Source organism: Orbicella faveolata, unplaced genomic scaffold (genome assembly GCF_042242905.1).
Source record: "Orbicella faveolata isolate gen_17 unplaced genomic scaffold, um_ofav_v1 contig_36, whole genome shotgun sequence".
Lineage (NCBI taxonomy): Eukaryota > Metazoa > Cnidaria > Anthozoa > Scleractinia > Merulinidae > Orbicella > Orbicella faveolata.
Genome location: NW_028301565.1, coordinates 15,202,145 through 15,221,719, shown reverse-complemented (window position 1 = coordinate 15,221,719; position 19,575 = coordinate 15,202,145). Strand labels below are relative to the sequence as shown.

The 19,575-nt window shown below is 37.6% G+C and overlaps 3 protein-coding genes across 4 annotated transcripts; all 3 read right to left on the bottom strand.

The window, feature by feature from the left end:
* Window positions 1-636: 636 nt before the first annotated feature.
* On the bottom strand, window positions 637-6,751 carry LOC110055980 (uncharacterized). The gene is made up of 5 exons (XM_020762418.2): window positions 6,599-6,751; window positions 5,924-6,076; window positions 4,430-5,531; window positions 3,679-3,765; window positions 637-3,078 (listed from the first exon to the last, which is right to left on the bottom strand). Exons 1-5 carry the CDS (start codon window positions 6,614-6,616, stop codon window positions 2,753-2,755), a joined length of 1,686 nt encoding a protein of 561 aa, XP_020618077.2. The 5' UTR covers window positions 6,617-6,751; the 3' UTR covers window positions 637-2,752.
* A 622-nt stretch (window positions 6,752-7,373) lies between these two features.
* LOC110056004 (uncharacterized) lies at window positions 7,374-13,184 on the bottom strand. 2 transcript variants are annotated; one of them, XM_020762442.2, is made up of 6 exons: window positions 13,044-13,184; window positions 12,705-12,924; window positions 11,236-11,342; window positions 9,407-10,568; window positions 8,917-9,000; window positions 7,374-8,452 (listed from the first exon to the last, which is right to left on the bottom strand). In XM_020762442.2, exons 3-6 carry the CDS (start codon window positions 11,302-11,304, stop codon window positions 8,145-8,147), a joined length of 1,623 nt encoding a protein of 540 aa, XP_020618101.2. In that variant the 5' UTR covers window positions 11,305-11,342; window positions 12,705-12,924; window positions 13,044-13,184; the 3' UTR covers window positions 7,374-8,144. The 2 variants fall into 2 exon arrangements, with proteins under 2 accessions (XP_020618101.2, XP_020618100.2); XM_020762441.2 differs by lacking the exon at window positions 13,044-13,184 and having other exon boundaries at window positions 12,705-13,012.
* Window positions 13,185-13,441: 257 nt separating this feature from the next.
* Window positions 13,442-19,165, bottom strand: LOC149102388 (uncharacterized). The gene is made up of 6 exons (XM_089274565.1): window positions 19,148-19,165; window positions 17,612-17,838; window positions 16,395-16,410; window positions 15,162-15,915; window positions 14,704-14,757; window positions 13,442-14,038 (listed from the first exon to the last, which is right to left on the bottom strand). The coding sequence occupies exons 1-6, from the start codon at window positions 19,163-19,165 to the stop codon at window positions 13,719-13,721; spliced, it is 1,389 nt and encodes a 462-aa protein (XP_089130691.1). The 3' UTR covers window positions 13,442-13,718.
* Between the last annotated feature and the right edge of the window lie 410 nt (window positions 19,166-19,575).

The window sequence follows — 19,575 nt, the reverse complement described above, 5'->3', positions numbered from 1 at the left end:
GATAGAAACACGAAGAACATGGTTTCTATTTCTTTTAGAAAATGCCGCGACGAAAAAGGGAAACAACTTGTTTACTTTGATCATCAAAATGTAAATTCTCTTTGCTCGCATCATCATTACATCACCAGCTCTTGCTACATGTAGTTCTGTGTTTCTATTGAGTTTTAGTATAAATCTACTAACGTTCTATCACGAACGCCGTTCTCTGATTGGCTACGTACACTACTCACTATCTATTCTGTGATAGATAGTGAGTAGCATGGCAGTGTGCCCTTGCTAACAAATTGACGGCCACTTCATGCCATTTTTGAAGTGTCTGTGAAGAGGTTTTAGATAAAGTTTTGAACGACTGGTAGATTTATACTAAAACAATTAGATTATTCGCTCTCAATTTCTATGCGTGATAGTTAACACGCGATAGAAATCTCGAGCTCATAATCTAATTGTTTAATAGAAACACGATTTTTAACCAATCAGCGTGTGTATTTTCTTTAAAAGGGTTGTTTCTTAATCCAATTTTTCGAATATGTATGCACTTAATAAACCATTCATAGAAAGTAGTATGATCATTTGCTGCCGACACTACAAACAGGAACTTGTAGGATTATTATGTGCAATAAATACTGTACACGTGGCTTGAGAATTCTAAGTCAAGTTTATTGCTCTTTGAATTTTTTAATACTATATCAATTGTTTAGCCTTAGTCACCTTAGATACAAATTGTGAAATTAAAATCCGCCCAGGAAGAACATCCTTAAGAATATATTATAAAATAATAGTTTTTTTCCCCTCCATTCAGTCCAGAAATTCTCAGCCTACTTTATACTTATGATTCCAAACTTGTCAAGAAGCACTGATGCACAACTCAAAAAGCAATGATATTATCAAGCAACAATTTTAATATTTTAACTAGTGTAATCGTTCTTCCTAAGGTTCAATGTGATGATAGTAGTAAATTTCTGATACAGAAAGCTGTACATTGTAAAGGTGCACTTTTTGTATGTTATATTACTAAGCTGAGTAAGCAGGCTCTAGCTTTGCTAAATAATTGTAAGTGCATTTTTTTTTATTTATTCTTCAGAAACATAATTTCACGTACATTAGTACATAAAAAAACTATTTATCCTAACTTGAATAGTATTAGAAAAAGTATATTACAAAGGTAAACTTATTACTCTAGTAAGTATTTCTTAATAAGTTATGCTCACAGACGTTACTTGGATTTACATCAAAAAAAACACTTGGCTAGATATTATTTTTATGGCTTACATTTAAATATAGGACACCTTTCCAGAGGGGAACCTTAGGCTTAAGAGTATCAATTAACAAATAAAAAGGCCTAAGCCTTGTATTACACTGTGATAAAACATGACCTATCTATGTTATAATGGTGTATAAAAATATATATGTTGTTTGCTGTCATCCCTATAGCATCACCTGTGAGTGCTAATTGCTTCCTGGTGAAAGCAAAATTGAAGCTATGTGAACTAATGAACTACTAAACTAGTGAACTAATTTGTTGTAACTGTGGTGACTTTCTGTCAATTATCAATACTACTGTCGCTATTTACAGTGAGCAAGCAAGCATTGTTCATTTATTGTTCGAACCTGCCTTATAACACTATACATGTAGGTATAATATGTACATGTATGTTAACAATAGTCGTTAAATAAACCTATTAATCAAATAGGCTTTTAAAATGTATAATCAGCACACACATTTCTTGTTTTGTGCTCATTAGGGTGAACTTACGGCAAGAATTAAACTCCTGTCTAATATTATGCATTGTAATTATTATGTTAATTTCAGATGACGCGATCAAATGTCTTATTTCTTTTTTAAACGTCATGTTAGATTCTGTTACACTATTTCTAAAAGAATCTAAAATTGTTCAAGTATAAAAATTATTCATATCCGGTGCTACAATTTATATATATATACATTAATTCCAGTCATTTCATTTTATTCCAGTTTTTTTTTTCCTTTTTTGAGTATGTATAATTTCTTTTCTCGTACTAAGATGGTCAGTTTCTTAGGCACGTACATTAATGGCCTGTTTACGTGAATTTGTTATAAAAGTGTAAATGTTGTGGTTAAAAATTAATATCTTGGGTTTTTAAAATTACAGCACTCCCATAATTCTGCAATTCTATTACCCAATAACGTTTCTTAAACTACTCCATTTGTACATGTAGGTCTGTTACTGAATAGTACTTACAGCATTTTAAAGAATTCTACATGTACGTCCACATTTCTCTCTTAGAAACATTACACTAGCTAATACTCGTAAAATAGTAGTCATCATTGGTAACAAACTTTGATACACCAGTTGTCCTTTAATAATTGTCTCGTGCACCCTTGTCAAAATTGTGCACTGCAGAGAAATATCTACACACACAACGAGTTTCTGATGGTATTGTTTGAATTTGATGTATATGGTGTTAAGGTAAATTGTCTCTTTGATTTGAGGCATCCCCTGGAAGAAACAATACCTTGCCGTGATAAAATGATTAAATGTAAGGTTTCCTTTGTAAATGATATGTAAAACAATATAGCATATTGGAAACTAGAAGTGAATTTTACATGTTTTATAATAACATTTATGTCTGATAATAACATTTTTGTCTGGACCAGCATCTTCCCACATCTATGCTTTTTATATTATTGTAAGATGTATTTAACACACTTATCATTCATACCATTCTACGATTTAAGCCTAGTGGTGCAACGCAAATATCTGCTCTAATAAAGTTATTTCCTGGCCTGAACATATTTAATTTCTTGCCATTTCTCACATATTAGCCGAGCAACAGCTGGCTGGTTTACATGTGAACCTTTTAATTTGTTTAGTAGGTCACCAACAGTTCCACGATGACTCGTATTTAGTATTTCCAACAGTTCTTTTGTAGGACTTTCTACACTCCTTTTGTACGCAGTTTCCAGGTACTCGAGTTCAACTTTGTTAATTCCAAAAGCCTTTCCCAATTTTTTCCACCCATATTCACCTTTGTGGCGCAAATCTAGTGTCTTTATAAGTATGTTTTCAAGGGTTGGAGGTAACTCAGACAAAGAAAGGCCTGCAATGTTGGAATATAAAAAAAACCCGATTATTCTGTTTCTGATATAACACGAACTAAACCTTGCAATTGCGGGAACATTAGCGACACGACCAGAATTTCGTGAAGTCTGCCAATCTTTATCAATTTGAGATCGAAATTTGTGCTTGCATTACTCATGATACACAATCAATAACCTCAGGGTAATGGCATATGGTAATTTTTAACAAAATAAAACCATTATGTGATGGAAACTGTAATGAAATTAGAGCCAGCTAGGAGTCACCAGCCTTTAAAATCAGAGAAGCCCAGCAGTGTTTTAGGAGTTAGATTAGATCCAGCTCTGAGATTCCAGGTAAGCCTCTGCAGTTGCCACTGGTTGTAATTTGAGAGGTTATTTAAAACATAGTTTTCCCTGTTAAGTTGCTCCGTACGCTGTGATATTGTTTATTACTTCGCTCAGTTTATGTGATGTTTGGGATCCCATTTATAAATAATGAATGAGTGACAATCTCGCATTACATTAATTGAACGAGGACATTTCAGTTCATGACTGCCCTGAACTGACTAGAAATGCATGGGTGGTTAAATAGCGACAAATACACGATTTGGAGCACTTACTTTCAAGGTCACCAGTATCTGTACTTTTCTCAGAGGAGTTGTCAACTCCACTGTCACTGATGTGAGTGATTTCTTGACAATCAGAATCTGAAAATGAAAGCTGAGAAACTAAGACAATATAAAATAAAGAAAATCGCATAATACGGTAAGTGTGACAAGTGTACTGGTGTTGCTTATGGCGAAGAGATTTTCGCACCCTTGATCTACAGCTTAACAAGAATTGTTCTGCTTAGTTTGGAGTCATTGCTATTGCTGCCTATATTGTATTCAGTACTAATAATTGTTTTTTTTTTTTTTTCATTAGCTATTTTGCCACCTCCTTGCATTACCAAAACATTTAATAAATTTAAATTTTAGTAACTTTAGTATTACAACTGAAAATAAATTCATATAATTTAACCTTGACATCACTCCTCTTAACAGAAAGTTGCCATTAATCACATTGAACAAATTTCACTCCACTTAGAGCCCATTATATAACATTACTTCTTGAGAAGCATGGCAATTTCTCCTTGGTGCTGGCATTAAATAAGAAATGCATGCGTGGAGCTAAATGCAATGTAGATTACGAGACAACTTGAAATGAAAATATTAGGAAAAATTGCGTCTCATATGTAAAACGTGTTTCACTCAGCTTGCCTTTCTTCAGTTATTAGAAGTTGTACCACTTGCAATGAACTTGTGGCCAGCAGCATGCAGTAGAATAGAAGAGTCTAAATTGTTTGTAACGGTTTGTACTTAGCTGCCTTACCTGTCAGAGATCTGTCACGAAGGAATGGTCGGTATTCGTCGCCATCTATTGATATATATTTTGCACAACATGTAATAGTACAACCACTTCCTGGAAAATGCCCAGACTGCATCCTCAATAATATAATCACTCCAATTAAAACCAGAATAATTGCAATGCCTACGAATCCGGCTACGAGTACAATTAGAATGGTCAGTAGCTTATTTTCTTTACCAGAATTGCTTGATGTCGATTGCAATGTTGGCTCCCTGACAGAATCATTAAAAGTAGTTCCAAAACTCTCCTGCAGTTTGCTTTGAAGAGTTACCAAACTGCCGGCCACACTGTTTTCAACAGAGGCTATGGTAGCGGGATTTGAATTATTCCCTTTAACAGCGTAAGTAGTTCCTTCCTCGTCTACCTGAGAAGCATTTTTGCCACCATATCTTTGCATTTTCACGTTAACCTCTCTTTTAGATTTAGATTTAGATTTCTTTAACTGGGGTACTATGTTCTCCAATACCCAATTTCTTGCCTGTGTTGGATTATCACTTTGAGAAGCATTTCGTGGTGTCACTGTTCTTTCATGTCCAGTTGATTCTGTCGGTGCAAACAGTTTGGCAAAATCCTCCGACTTTAGGACGTTCCTCTCCTTAATTTTCAGTTGTTGGGTACAGTTTTGTCTTACACATTGTTTCAGATAAATGCACTCTAACTCAGCAAAGCGCTTGACCCCACAACATGTAGAACACCTCTTACATGAATCCAACGTATAGTCTTCTTGATAGTATCCCCGAGGACACTCGCCACATTGTGTATTCTTCTCTGATGTGCACTGGCTGATGGTCTCTCTGAGTCCACAGGTCTGGCATGGTTTACACTTGCCTATACCCTGGCTTTCTTTATAAGTTTCCGGTGGACATTTTTCACACTCTATAGAGGTTTCTGATTGTGTTGTGCTGCCACATGGTGGTAGAAGATGTTGCCCTAAAGGACATTCAAGGCAAGGCTTGCACCTGATGGTCACATTTCTGTCGTCCAAAATCTTGTACGTGGAGTCTGGACATGTAAAGCCATCAGGGTACTCATCATGATCTTCAGGTAATCGCCAGAGGCAACATATCTGTGCGATAATTATTTTTATACAAGGGCAATAAATAATATTGATACATGTATTGAGTCACCTATTGCGTTTTATTTTTATTTATCTTCAATGAAGTAGACGAAACTCCACCACTTTCCTGTCGAAATGCAGAGCTTCCCAATGCCTTTGAAGGCCAAACTAAGTAACGAAGGTGTGGAATGGATGATAAACTTCTTTATTTAAAAGGTCATGTAGGTAAGTCATAAAACGTATCAAATGGAGCGACAGGCCGGACAATTCGTTAACATGAAGTATGCATATTACAATTACTTGTTGCAAATCAAGTACTCATGACAAATTTCCATGCATTTTCCTCATGTTCTATACTTTACGTTTTGCTTATAATTTAAGTACAAAACTTAATGACATACCAAGCAAATGAGGAAGAATACGATGACAGCAAGCTGAAAAACTGAAAGAATCTTATTTGCAGGCCACCAAATATAACGCTTCAATTCCCTTATCGTAGTAGGACGTCGATTGGAGCCTGTAGGAGTACTTGAACTTGAAGACAGATCTGCAGGCTGAAATGAACCATCGAACAGCGTTATGGTTTTGAAACCGTTTTTGGTAACAATAATTGACAGATAATTGGCTTTCACACGCAATTGCAATATGCAAATTGTGTCTGAGCATATAGAGTATGAACGTATTTCGAGATCAACACTTCCAAAGGGCTTGAAACCAGTTTGCAACCTTATCTCAGTCATAAATGGGCAAACTTTCTTAAACGTTTTATAATTAAATTTTAAGAATACTGGCACACGCTAGCGACCGCGTTTATAAACCAAATAAATACAAGAGCAGCGAAAATTAATTACACTCTATAAGTCGATGAAGCCTTTTCTATATTCTTAATAACGCTGAATTGCAGGGCTTAGTCAAACATATACCAATTAACGCCTATCAAACGGCGACAAATGTATCGGCTTGGAACAATATCCAGAATTAAAATTCCTTATTACGTTGAGTTCAAATATTCGGATTCCTCGATGTGCACAGATCACAGACGTATATGTAACCGATAGACTACGACAATATGATACCTTGTGATGTCTTCCCATAATGGCTGTTTGTAATTAAACGTTGTTTTCTATCTATTCTTCTGTGGAATGTTTATCCAAGTATACACAAATGTTCCTAGATGTACTCGAGTTCGCATCGACCGATTCCAAGAATCGAAAGCAGACCCAGTTTCCCCGCTGAATTTACATTTCTGCATGATTATTAGCTTTGAGGATTCCCCTGGTATCATAGCAACTGCACCGATACAGATGCAGATGGAGTAATTGATGATATATTGCATTCCCAGTCCTTCTGTACAGTGGCCCAAATAAGTAAATCGCCTTTTTGAGAGACGGCGAGGAGAGTTAACCGTTCTCTAGTATAGGTCACGCAATCATAGTCATTCTTAACTTGCACAAATTTTAAAATGGTAATGAACCTTGTATTGGGTTACTAATCACAGTTCAGCTAGCTGAGGGTAGCATCGAGTACAAGGGCCCATGTTCTTCTCTGACTTTGGAACTTATAAGGCGGGGAGTTCTTATCATGGACACGAAATATCGTCGCTTGCCCACTGTGTGGTCACTTAAGGCAGGTCGTTTGTTTTCATTTATTTAAGCTTGCTTTATAAGGAAGCCTTTCTCGTAGCAAGTGTACAAAATGAACAAGGTACTGTCGTAGAAGGATCTCGTATGATTAGGGTTCCAACAAACGGGAAACACCTTTGGTGCAGCTGGTATAGCTAGCGGAAGACATAACCTAAACGTCCACCGGCCCTGTGAAATGCTGTTAACCACAAAGTCCACACACCAGCAATTACAAACAAATTAATTGATTACCAAGATAATGTTGGACGAGTAGAAATCTTGATGGGAATTTTATATTTTACAATTAATGGCTAGAGATTGGATTTTCATCAAAACAGGCAAGTTTGAAACTTTGGTAGCTGTTTAAAAATTACTGAATGCCTGTTGAACACTACGCCAGAACACAGTACACCGAAGTTATACTCAGTAATTACTGTTGACATATATTACATTTTTGGTAATTGACGAAAAAAGCAAGCGTACAAATTTAATATAAAATGTTACAGCTGTTAAACTAAATCAGTATCTTGCTTTTTCATAATGTACCAGTACCATTATCAAAAACTAATCATCAGTTAAATTTCCCATTTCTAAATGTAGCTATTCCTTCGTCATTTAATTAGACTAGTGTCAGCATTATTACTTTGCTAAATTGCTGCTGTAATCACAGGGAATTACCCAGGAAAATGATGGAGGTAGGAGGCGATTTTTCGTATTTGACCAAGAGACGAAACAAACGGCAGAATTATAAAAAACTAAGCTATTTAAAGGAGCCAGTCGAGGCATTTTGAGTTAGTTTGGCCACGCAGAAAATTAGCTTAGAACTGGAGAAAATCTGAAAATAGTAGTTTACTATGATAGAGAAAAACACCATAGAGACACATTGATAAACTATGAAGGATCAAGTATGCTTAAGGATGCAGAAGATTAACACGGATTACAATCCACGAACTTGAAACATTTACGCCTTTCAAACTGCGTAAACCGTGACTTAGCTCCTTTAAATTCTTGTGACACGGTGTCGTATTGTTTTAGCAACATTACCAAGTTCTACTCTAGGTTTCTGGAGAACATCAATGAGGTACGAAATTGTTCTCCCTTGGCTTCCTAATTTCTCCAGCAATAACTTCGTAGGGCTTCGATTTTTTCCGCCCAAGTGTTCATAATATTTAAGTTCACATCTTGAAATTCCGGCGGCGTTGCCTACTTTCTGCCAACCAAACTGCTGGCTTTCAGCTCCATGAGGCACATCCAGTTTCATTACCAATATGTCCTCTAGGTCTGGAGGTATTTGTGATAAGTTGAGATCTAAAAACAAAAAGTACATTAAATAGAGTTCTCTTGTTTAGTTCAAAATGTAACAACAACATCTAGCTTAGCCTATTTCAATATGACACTCAAAACAATTTTTTAATAAGTTTAAGTTGACGTTAAACAAGTGCCAATAAACTAAAGTTGGTTACCGCTGTACAGCTGCATGTACTCTTCCGAAGAGCAGATTGTTAGTCAAAGGCAATCGATTTTTTCAAAGGTAGTTATATTATTGGAAAATTAATTTTCACTAATTCAGCCTTAAAAATAATGCAGACAGACAAAGAGAGAGTTTCCTTGAGATGAAGCTACATGTAATGCTCCCCGTTTGACATGTTTAGGCTACAAGCTGTATTCCTCGGGGGAAGGGGTGTATTCTGGTCTGTATTATCTTTCGGCTACTCTAAGCTAATTCACGTTGCTAAAGCTATAATGTTCGAAGGATATGATTTCCTTATTACCTTCTAATACTGTGGCAGCAGCAGTTTCATCCTGACTGAGTTCATTCCTGCCTTCTTTGTCTAATAACTCATCACATGAATCATCTTTCGATAAATTCAAATTAAGAAGAATTAATATTGTTGAATGAAAGTGTATCCGTTATAGAGAGTCAACCTCTTGAAGAGCACTCTTGGCACAGCTGTCACCTGTTTGTCAGTGACATCAAGTAATTGTTTCAAACTGGCTTGAGAGTGGAAACTCAACTTACACATAAGAAGTTAAAAAAGAAATAACAAGTAAACTGCTGATAAGAGACGATATACTAAATTGGGCATCTGCAGCCCATTCAATTCATCCTGTTTCTCAAACCTTGAATTAAATTCTTCAGCTGGTGTTTAAGTACTTGTTAATTATTATTATTATATATAATAATCGTAATAATAAACATATATTTAAGTATATGTAATAATATTAAATATAATTATATTTAATATAAATATTTCTTCTTACCTTCTTCAAGCTTTGATGTGCTGCTTAACTTCTTGTAACCCTTGCGCATTTTGTTAAAACACTTCTTGTATACAAGGTATATTAATAGTCCTATCAGACCAAGCAGAAGGACTGCAGCAATAGTTCCAACAAAGCTGCTTAGAAAGGAACCTGGCATTATTAATTGAGTTTGAGCTGCTGATGTAAGAGTCTTTGGGCTTTGTGATGTCAGTTGTCCTAATTCACTTTTTGTTGTAGTTGGGGGAGATACGGTTGGTTGAAAGGAGTTGAAATCCTTGTCTGGAAATGTTTGAGGAGCAGTCTGCTCTCTATCCTCATTAGCCAGGATGTTAGTGAGTTCAACACTGTTTTTCGTAGGTGAAGGCTCTTGTTTCTTTCCCAGAATATCAGCCTCCTCTTGAACGTATTTATTAATCTCAGGTGTCTCGAGAAGCTCAAAGTTACTTTGGCTGTTGGTGCTCTCCTTGTACTCCTCTTGTGCAGCAACTTTATCACTGATGTCGCGTTTAGTCTCCGAATGAGTAAGGTCTTCTTGTTTGTAATTTAGAACGCTTTCAAGTAACTTTGAATTTTCCTCACCCTCTTTACGTAGGCTGCTACCATTTGAAATAGAAGTAGTGTTGTAGGGATCATTCATATGTTTTCCAACCAGCCTGTTGAAAAAAGTGCTAAAATGTTTTTTCATAATGTTTGTTGTCCTGGTGCAGTTTCCCTTGCACTTTTGTGATTTGAAACATTCCAATTTAGCGGAATAATTTTTACCACAGCAGGAGGAACAATGCTTGCAAGTGTGTGTATTATCGTCTTCGTAGTGCCTCCATGGGCAGTCCTTGCATTCTGTGTCTTTCTGTGCAGTACAGGAGTTGATAATCTTCCTGGAGCCACAATCAGAGCATACCTTGCAGGCAGTACTGTCAGTCTCATCTGAATACGTTCCTGGACTGCACGAAGTACACTCACCAGCTGCCCTTCTGACCAATGTTATACCACATGGTGGTGATGGTTCCTCCCCTGGTGGACATACAGGGCAGGATAAGCACCTGATCCTGCTACTGTTGCTACTGTCATTTTCAAGAATCGTGTACGTCTCTTGAGGACATTGCTCAAGGCCATCTGGATAAAATTCATTGTTGTCTTGTACATCTTTCCAGAAGGACCATACCTAACCGACCAAACCAGAGGAAACAATGAAAACAAGAATACATCTTACTCGACGTAGTTATTTGTTCATTTTGTAGTCTAGCATCCTGAACCAAAATATTTTGGGCTTAAGCCAATGCGTTTTGATCATCCTGTATTTGGCATGACAGTGTGATTTACATCCTCTTAGAAGGACCATATCTAACCGGCCAAACCAGTGGAAACAAAGGCAAAATTATTTTAGGTAGTTAACAATTCATTGTGTGTATCTATCAACGCGAACCAAAAACTCTTGAACTCATGCTAATGAGTTTTGATCATCCTGTATTTGCCATGACATTTACTATCACCCCTTGTCTATTCAAAAGAAACGACTCCATAATATATATGTATCTTATCGTTCCAATAATTCGAAGTGATGTACTTATCACATTACATATCAGCTATTGTAGCCTTTCACCTGTATCACCAAAGAATTGCAGTTCAAAGCATAGTTTGAGAGCCACATTCTACTGATGGAATTTATTATATGATGTTCTGTGTGGCATTTCTATTGTAGTATCTTAAAGGCTTCAGCTTAATCTATTTGGCTACCATACATGCTGCATATGTACTCCAAGTGTAAAAGCTATTATTGATAATTCTGCTTTGCTTGTACATACAAACCGTATAACAACAGCTTGACCTACCCAAAGTAAGAACAATAATCCAAAAATAAATAATAGTTTGACCAGGAGCTCCACTTCTAATTCCATCATCCTTAATAGAGATTCAAGTTGAGTTGCCCTGAAAGATACTAAAATGCGACAATTTGGTTAGAATGGGGTTTTCAATGTCTACAAATTTTGAAACCGTATTATTTTTCGTTCCTAGAGTTTCCAGCGCCGTTTCCTTTCGAATTCGGTTTTGTGTATTAGCTGTCAGTATACTGATATTAGCTTTGGAATATACTGTATTCTCTCTTACGTTCCTGCATGTGCAGTGGTATAACTAAAGTGTTAGTATTCTCTGAATTCCCCAACAATTTCCGTTCCCATACTGACTCGAGTCATCAGTTCCTCCAAATTGTTCGAATTCTTTATATCATAACACTATGTTATTTGGAACGTACTTGTCCAATTCTAGTGTTTTGTTGTCTAATAAACCGAAGCAAACCAAACGAGAAGCGGAAACCTTATGTAGATTCCCGTGATAAAAAATCCTGTTCTATTTAAGTTCTTCAAACAGAAGTTTTGTTAGTGGTTGATAAGCGGAAGCATAGCTAATGACCCTTCAATTCGCCATTGTCGATGAAAAATAATAAAAAAAGTATATATATTAAATGATAACATTTTAAGTGACTGGTATCGAAATCAAAACCATTTTGAAAATGACAAACCGAACAATTTTTGAATATGAAAACGATAACATTCATATTATGCATGTAATTATACTTAAGCTTCAGAAAGTGTATTCTGAGTATATAATACAGATATATCTTAATCGTTGGCAAAGAATTATCGGTAGGGTAGTGCTCGGGTTCTAATCTTAGGGCCACCAACTGATACTGTGAAACGAACCTCAGTAAAATGAATGCATGCAGTCCAAATATCGTTTTCGGCGTTTTGACAACTTTGACTGTTACACGACAGACGTTTTCGCCTGAAGCTAGGTTTGTGCAGTTTGTCGTAACCACGGCTTAGTAATTCCTTATATATAATCACATAAGTTATATGGCTTTATATCAAGCGTAGCGAATACATATCGATCCCATTTTTCCTCATGTTAAAATAACATTTTGTATAATATAGCGTTATAATACTTGCACAGGAACCTGAAAAATATATGTACTCCAAACAGATATCGGCCCACTCATGGTCTACCGAGTGAAGTAAAAGAAATTCACAGTATGAAAGATTTAAAACCAGCTATTAAAGTTAAGAGAAAAGAACAATTTCGAAAGTTCGTGTTCTTTTGACATCTCCTTGATCATCATCGATCATCGATCATGAATTAGAAGGCCTGTTCAGTACATAATTTTCAACACAATGTGTTCCCGTGTAATGGAGTGAGCATCTGTTTCAGACGATTAGCTTAACTATAAGGGCGTTCTTTACTTAAAACAATTACCCCCTGTTTACTGTTATAGCACGGTAAAGCTTACAACAAACAAACGTACCTTACTGATATGAATAGAGCTTTTCCGTTTCCCGAGGACTGAACTCCTCGCAACAAACAAGGCATGCCACGTCGTCTATACGGAAGCTAAACAGGGAATGAGAGAACCCGGTTTGGCTCTTTTGGAAAGGTACCGGCGATTCTTTAAATTAAGAGCAGTTTCTCATTGAAGCTTCTGCTGTTTTTCTCACAAGATATCCAGCGGAAGTACAGATTATGTTCTAGGAAACGAAAGCATAATTACGGTGAACCCTGGCAACCCTAAAATGGCGTTCAACCGTTCAACCGTTCAACTATGCAAATCAATCGATATGTGTTTCTAGGAAAAATGCGATAATACCACATGAGGTCGAAGGTTCTAGATTATTGGGTTTCGGTGGCCAACAATTGTCCATGGCAAAACGCCCAGAACTCTTAACTATCTCAACTTTCAAGAACTTCGTTCCTTGTCACGGTTAGCTTGTAATCTCCACGTCATCCACGATTGAGCAATCTTTGATTAGGGATTTAATAATTCATTTTGCATAAACAATCAGAGTAAGTCTGCTTACTCTTAACCTTTATGTTCAATCTTGCTTTTGAAAGGTTCTCAGTTTTTTTTTCTTTTTTTTTTCACGAGACTTGATGACGCGTTTGATCATATTACGATGCGAGTCTATAATGATTTGTTTGGGCGTAAGATTAGATGGGTGTGGTTTCAAACTTTGTCAGGGGTAAATTCCAAGGCAAACGTCAAGATAACAGAAACAAAAAATATCTAAATTTATTTTTCATTCATTCATTCATTCATGCAGTTATTGCTGCTACATTGTGATTCGTTTAGACGGAAGACCCATATATATGTATATGAAAAACTCGCAAAGAAAAATCTATTTCCAATTTTTTTCAAGTTTATTATTAACTCGTTATTTTTAAAAAAATTACATAAACTAGTCAGTGTTAAACTATCTTACAAAAATAATATTTACAATGTGTCAGTTACTTCGCCCAGGATCTTCCAGCGAGTCAGACTGACCTACTGGAATTTTTTCGCCTCTTTTATATATCGTCTTATTTGAGAAGCGACGTTAGGGAGTTTTACTTCGGGACTCCTCAATACGTTCACCAGATCAGATACTGTTTTGCCTTGAGTTCCGAGTATTGATAAAAGCGTACTGGTAGGGCTGCCGTTATCCCTTCTGTATTCAATATTTAAGTAGTCAAGGTCATCCTTGGAAATCTTGAACGCAGCGCCGACCTTTTGCCAGCCATAGCGACGTTCACCCCTGCGGCGCACATCGAGAGTCTTTACAAGAAGGTAATCAAGATCAGGAGGCATCTCGGACAGGTTAAGGTCTAAAAGAGAATAAGTAAAAACCGAGCGTAAGGAAGGACATCCATTATAAATGTCTGTATGAAATACCTTTTTTTAACTTAGATACTAGTACGTGCGGTCCCGTTGGTCGATAAGTTTGTTTAGATGAGAGAATGTAAACACGGCTGTGACGTTTTAGATTCGTGCGTATCCCTAGTTGAGAAATGTTTTATAACAGCAATAGAGTACGCCATCTAAACACTTGGGAGGCGGGGGTGATGGGGGAGTGTGGAAGTATTCTCGAAAGTTATGCAAACCCTCGACTGCGTCTAAGGCTTGTGTTTAGATGAGGCTACGTAAACACGGAAAAAGCAATCCCCCAAACAAATATTGTTACCAAATTTAAAGTTATAGTTGAGCTTCGATCTGACTTCTTCAAGCCTCGACACTCGATTTTTTTAAGCCGAATTTCTTAACCGTCATTGCCCCGACTGCCCTCTGGCATACAGTTCTTTGTAAAAAATTGGCAAGTTTGGGGTCCCATATTATCACGAGTTTGCAACATATTCTTATGAAACTTCACATATTTACTAAACTCGGCATGATAAATCGCTCTATCGGGGTTTTTTTTTTTTTCTTTATTTGAAAATTGCAAAAATATTGTTCATATTGCGTGACATCGGTAAGAATGTCCATTGTTACTTACGTTTAAGGTTGACAGCGTATAAATAGTCCACCTTCTCGTAGTAGTCAGGCATTTCTGTACAGAATAATAAAGTGTTTATCAGACAACAAAAAAAACATTGGGATGGTAAAATTAGAAGACGGGGTGCAGAGGAAAGGAAGGTGGTTCAACTCCCATATGTAGCCGTTTTTCCCGCATGTATTACGTCATACCGTGTACAAATGGAAAGTGCAAGGGTCACGTTGGAAACATTCGGAATAAAGGGAGTTTCATGTCGTGGTTCTTGTAAAAAGTTCGGTCGTGTTTTAAGTGTATTTTCGATCTGTCACAAATACTGTCGGGGAGGGGAGGACAGAGAGTTAGCATTCCCAGACCCATTTCCAACTCACCCACTGCTAATTATTGGCCAGTTCGCTTTTAGGATGATCTTCAAGTATTTTCGGCCAATATTTTCGACTTTTCGGTAAAATAATTCTTACCTTCAACTTCGCTATCTGATAGCTCTGTGCCATTCCACCTATACCAGCCTCTACGTTTCTGCAGACTCCACAAAAGCCATACCAGTGCTGATCCAGACAGAAGGCATGCCAGCGATGTTCCAAGAAAACCTCCTAGTACACAACTGATGCACGATTCGTTATTTATCTGTTCTGAGATCGGCTGCTCTGACAAAGTCTTCGCTTCCGCGGGAGGGCGTCCATTCGGTCGTTGGGCGGCTCGTCTTTGTGTCCGGCGATGACAAGCTTTCGATAAAAAGGTTTGTGTTGGAGGAGTAACTGTGGTCATTCCTTGAACATCTTGTGTAGGACTAAGGAAGCTGTGGAAGTCTGCTGTTTCCGGTAGATTTGAGTCTTCAAGTTCCTCCTCATCAGAGATGTCACTTACGTCCAGAGATGGCCAGGCAGTCCGGTTTACATTTTGGGAGCCGATGCTACCATCATCTTTACTATTTCCATGGTGGGCAATCCTTTTTCGTTTGTACGAGGGAGACTTCTCTTGTTCAGACTTTTTCCGCTTGCTTTCAATCAGTGCCTTCGTAAGAGAAGGCTTGCACTTGATAACTGTGTCCTGGGTCAATAGGCTGCCACATGGCGGCGAAAGTATCGTGCCTTCGCAACAAATAGGGCAGGGCTGGCATACGGTCGCCTTGCTGTCATTGCGGATTAAAATTTGGTTCCCAGAACAGCTGGCCGTGCCACCAACACTACTATTGTCCAATCTCAACCACCGCCACTACCACATTGCCTCATTCTATCACCATAACAAATGCAGAAAATCAGAGAAAATGATGCGTTAAGTTTTTAATAGCGACAATCAGAAAACGAAAACCACGTGATCACATCAATCTGGGAACTTAAACAGTATAACCGCATGGGTGGGGGAAAGGGTGGGGTGGGGGGAGGAACAAAGTCCCCACACTTTCAAGACCGATAAATAACCGAGAAAATAGTTTTTCAGATAAAACATGTAAAATAGTTTCTGTGTTAAGAACACATTTCCTTAGTATACCCTCTTCCCCTCCAGGAGTGATACCCTTGCCAGTTTTCCCACAATACTTAAAATTACGCTCTGCCGTCACTGTGCAACTGCCGTCACTGGTTTGGTATGAAATGGGAAATTATTCCTTTAACTGACCGCGTCGATGACAAATGAACGAGTTTCGATTCAGAGGATGAATACCTGAACTAAGGTAAGTAAGAAGTCTCGCTTACCAACAATAACAGGACACTGCAAATCACGAGCAGTAGCACTTTCAACTCAGGGATAGCCATTGATATAGGTTTGCTTCTGGAGTCTTGCTAAAGATTGTGCGGTTCTGTTATTAAAAATGAAAATGAGTTTAAATAAAGATGGTCGACTCACTAAAAAAGGAAGTCAATAACAAGCAAAACATACTCAAACTAACGAAAGTATTGAAGAGGCACTTCTTCCGCTCCAAACGTTTTGAATTAAGGTCTGCGAGCCTGTATACCAACAGACTGATTTCTATTGACTGATAGGAACTGGTGTTGTATTGTACCTTCTAAATAACACTAGACGTATTTAAATCGACACTTTTTTTCTGGGTTTTTGTTCTCACGTGCATTCTGCGCCTTTTAGGAATTTGTGTCACAGAGGTCGCATGATGTGCCAGACCGACTGCATGCATATTTACATATTTGGAGCTAAAATCGCAGTGTTTTTCAATGTAGCGTTACAATAATAAACAAACCCGACTTACGTAAGGGTAAAGGTAATGACCTACGTTACCTGTACTCTATGAACCAATCAGATCACGACACGCCGAGAAGCAACTTTTTCATAACACCACGTTGGAACCATCTAACCGTGAAATCTTGAAAGCGACGAAACATCGATGAACAATGAAGAAAACGTTTTCTCTGATACACGCGATATTTTTTTAGGTCTTGGTCTTTATCAGTCACATATTCAGCTGACATAATCGTAACTTTCTGAATTTCCGTGACAGAAAAATCTGTTTGACCGTGAAAATGTTGATGGTCCTGTGTGTTTGATGTAATGGTCGAGATTCCTTCAACATGTACAAGTTATAAGGTTAAATATACAAATTTCCCTTTGAAATGTTCAGTTTTCAATAACTGGAGAAAGTAAATATGACATAGACCTACTAATAGCTGGTGCTATTCCAACTGGACGACAAATTCTCCAGGCCAAAATATTAACCCAGCACTCCAGACGCTTCAACATACGCACCATGCAACATTGACTTCGTCGCAGTGTAAATCGGCCACTGCACTGAGCGTACTTGCACCTCACAGTGACTCCTCAGTGCTATGTAGCCTGTTAATACCCGGCTATATTCTGGTAGTAGTCGTAACGAGCGAAGGATGCTTTCACATGTCTTAATTTTAGTCAGCAGTTTGCAGAACGTTCTTCTGTTACCGACAACAGGCCAACCCGGAACAACTAATTAGCATTCCGCCAAATCGAGGTTAATGCCCATAGGCTGCAATGGGAACGAGAAGGGGGAATCCCTTGCTGGGTACAGTTTTTTCTTACGCATTGTTTCAGATAAATGCATTCTAACTCAGCAAAGCGCCTGACCCCACAACACGTAGAACACCTCTTACACGAATCCAACGTATAGTCTTCTTGATAGTATCCCCGAGAACGTTCGCCACAGTAATCAGAGCCCTACGGGCTCGTGCATTCTTAAGTCTTTAAAAAATTTTTAAAAAAGTTAAATATTATGTTTTCAAGTGTGTTATTAACAAGTAATCACAGCCCTACGGGCTCGTACAATCTTCAGTCTTTAAAAAATTTACAAGTGCTCATTCATTCCAATGTCCAAATTGCACTCAGAATCATGTGATTTCCTATACAAAGATCATGTGATTTAGAAGTCATGTAACACGTATTAATTCGTAAACATGAATTCGAAGTATGCATCTGATCTCTTACGCTCATTACAAATTTTCGTACGTTGTCCTCATGTTCTAAACTTAACAATTAACATATAAATACAAAACGTAGTGACTTACTACGCAGATAAAGAAGCACACGATGACAGCAAGCGGAATAACTGAAGGAATCTTATTTGCGGGCCACCAAATGTAACACCTTACTTCCCTTATCGTAAAAGGACTTCGACTGAAGCCTGTAGGATAACTTGAACTTGAAGGCAGATCTGCAGGCTGAAATGAACCATCGTGGAAAACTGCGTTATGGCTTTGAAACGTTTTTGTTAATAATACAATTTAAAGGTTTGCTTTCATATGCAATTACAGTATGCAAATTTGGTGGCCGGGATCAGAGCAATATTGATCACCTCTTTCTGTCTGAACATGTAAAATATAAACGTATTTCAATCACCACTTCCAATAGGTTTGAAACCAGTTTGCAACCTTATCTAACTTAGATATAGGCAAAACGCCTTAAACGTTTTGCAATATACATTTTGAGAATACTAACACACGCTAGTAACCGCGTTTATAAAATAAATAAATAAAGGGCGCAGCGAAATGATTGTCATTCATGTAAAGTTCCTAATTGTGAATAAGGGTGACAAGGTCTTTGTTATAAATGTCAGTTTAAAACTTCTTTTCAGTTCTATAAATCTCTCGTTATGGTTTTCATACCAGCTTGATGTAGCGAAACGCAGCTGAACAAAGCGCGCGATTTTCTGGGCATTATATTACCACTGCCGGCTTGAGTAATATTGAGCTGCTGTGAAACGATTTTAGTAATAAGCAGGGAGCCTAGGTATCCCGAATTATGCACTATGAGTCGATGAAGCCTATTCTATATTCCTAATTGCGCTGAACTGAAGGGCTTAGTCCCAAACATAGACCAATTAGGATCTATCAAACGGCGACAAATGTATCGGCTTGGAACAATATCCTGAATTAATATTTCGTATTACGTTGAATTCAATTATTCTGATTCCTCGATGTGCACAGATCTCAAACGTATATGCTACTGATAGACTACTAAAATGCGATACCTTGTGATGTCTTCCCATGATGGCTGCTTGTAATCAAGCGTTGTTTTCAATTATTGTTCGATGGAATCTTTATCCAAGTATACACAATTGTTTCAAGATGTACTCGAGTTCGCATCGACCGATTCCGGGGATCGAAAGCGGACCCAGTTTCCCCGCTGAATTTACATTTCTGCATGATTATTAGCTCGGGGATTCCCCCTGGCATCATTGCAACTGCGCCGACACAGATCCAGATGGAGTAATTGATGATATATTGCATTCTCAGTCCTTCTTTACAGTGGCCCAAATAAGGAAATCGCCTTTTTGAGAGACAACGAGGAGAGTTAACTGTTCTCCAGTAAAGGTCACACAATATTTAGTCATTCTTAACTCGTGCAAATTTTAAAATGGTAATGAACCTTAATTTATAGGGTTACTAATCACAGTTC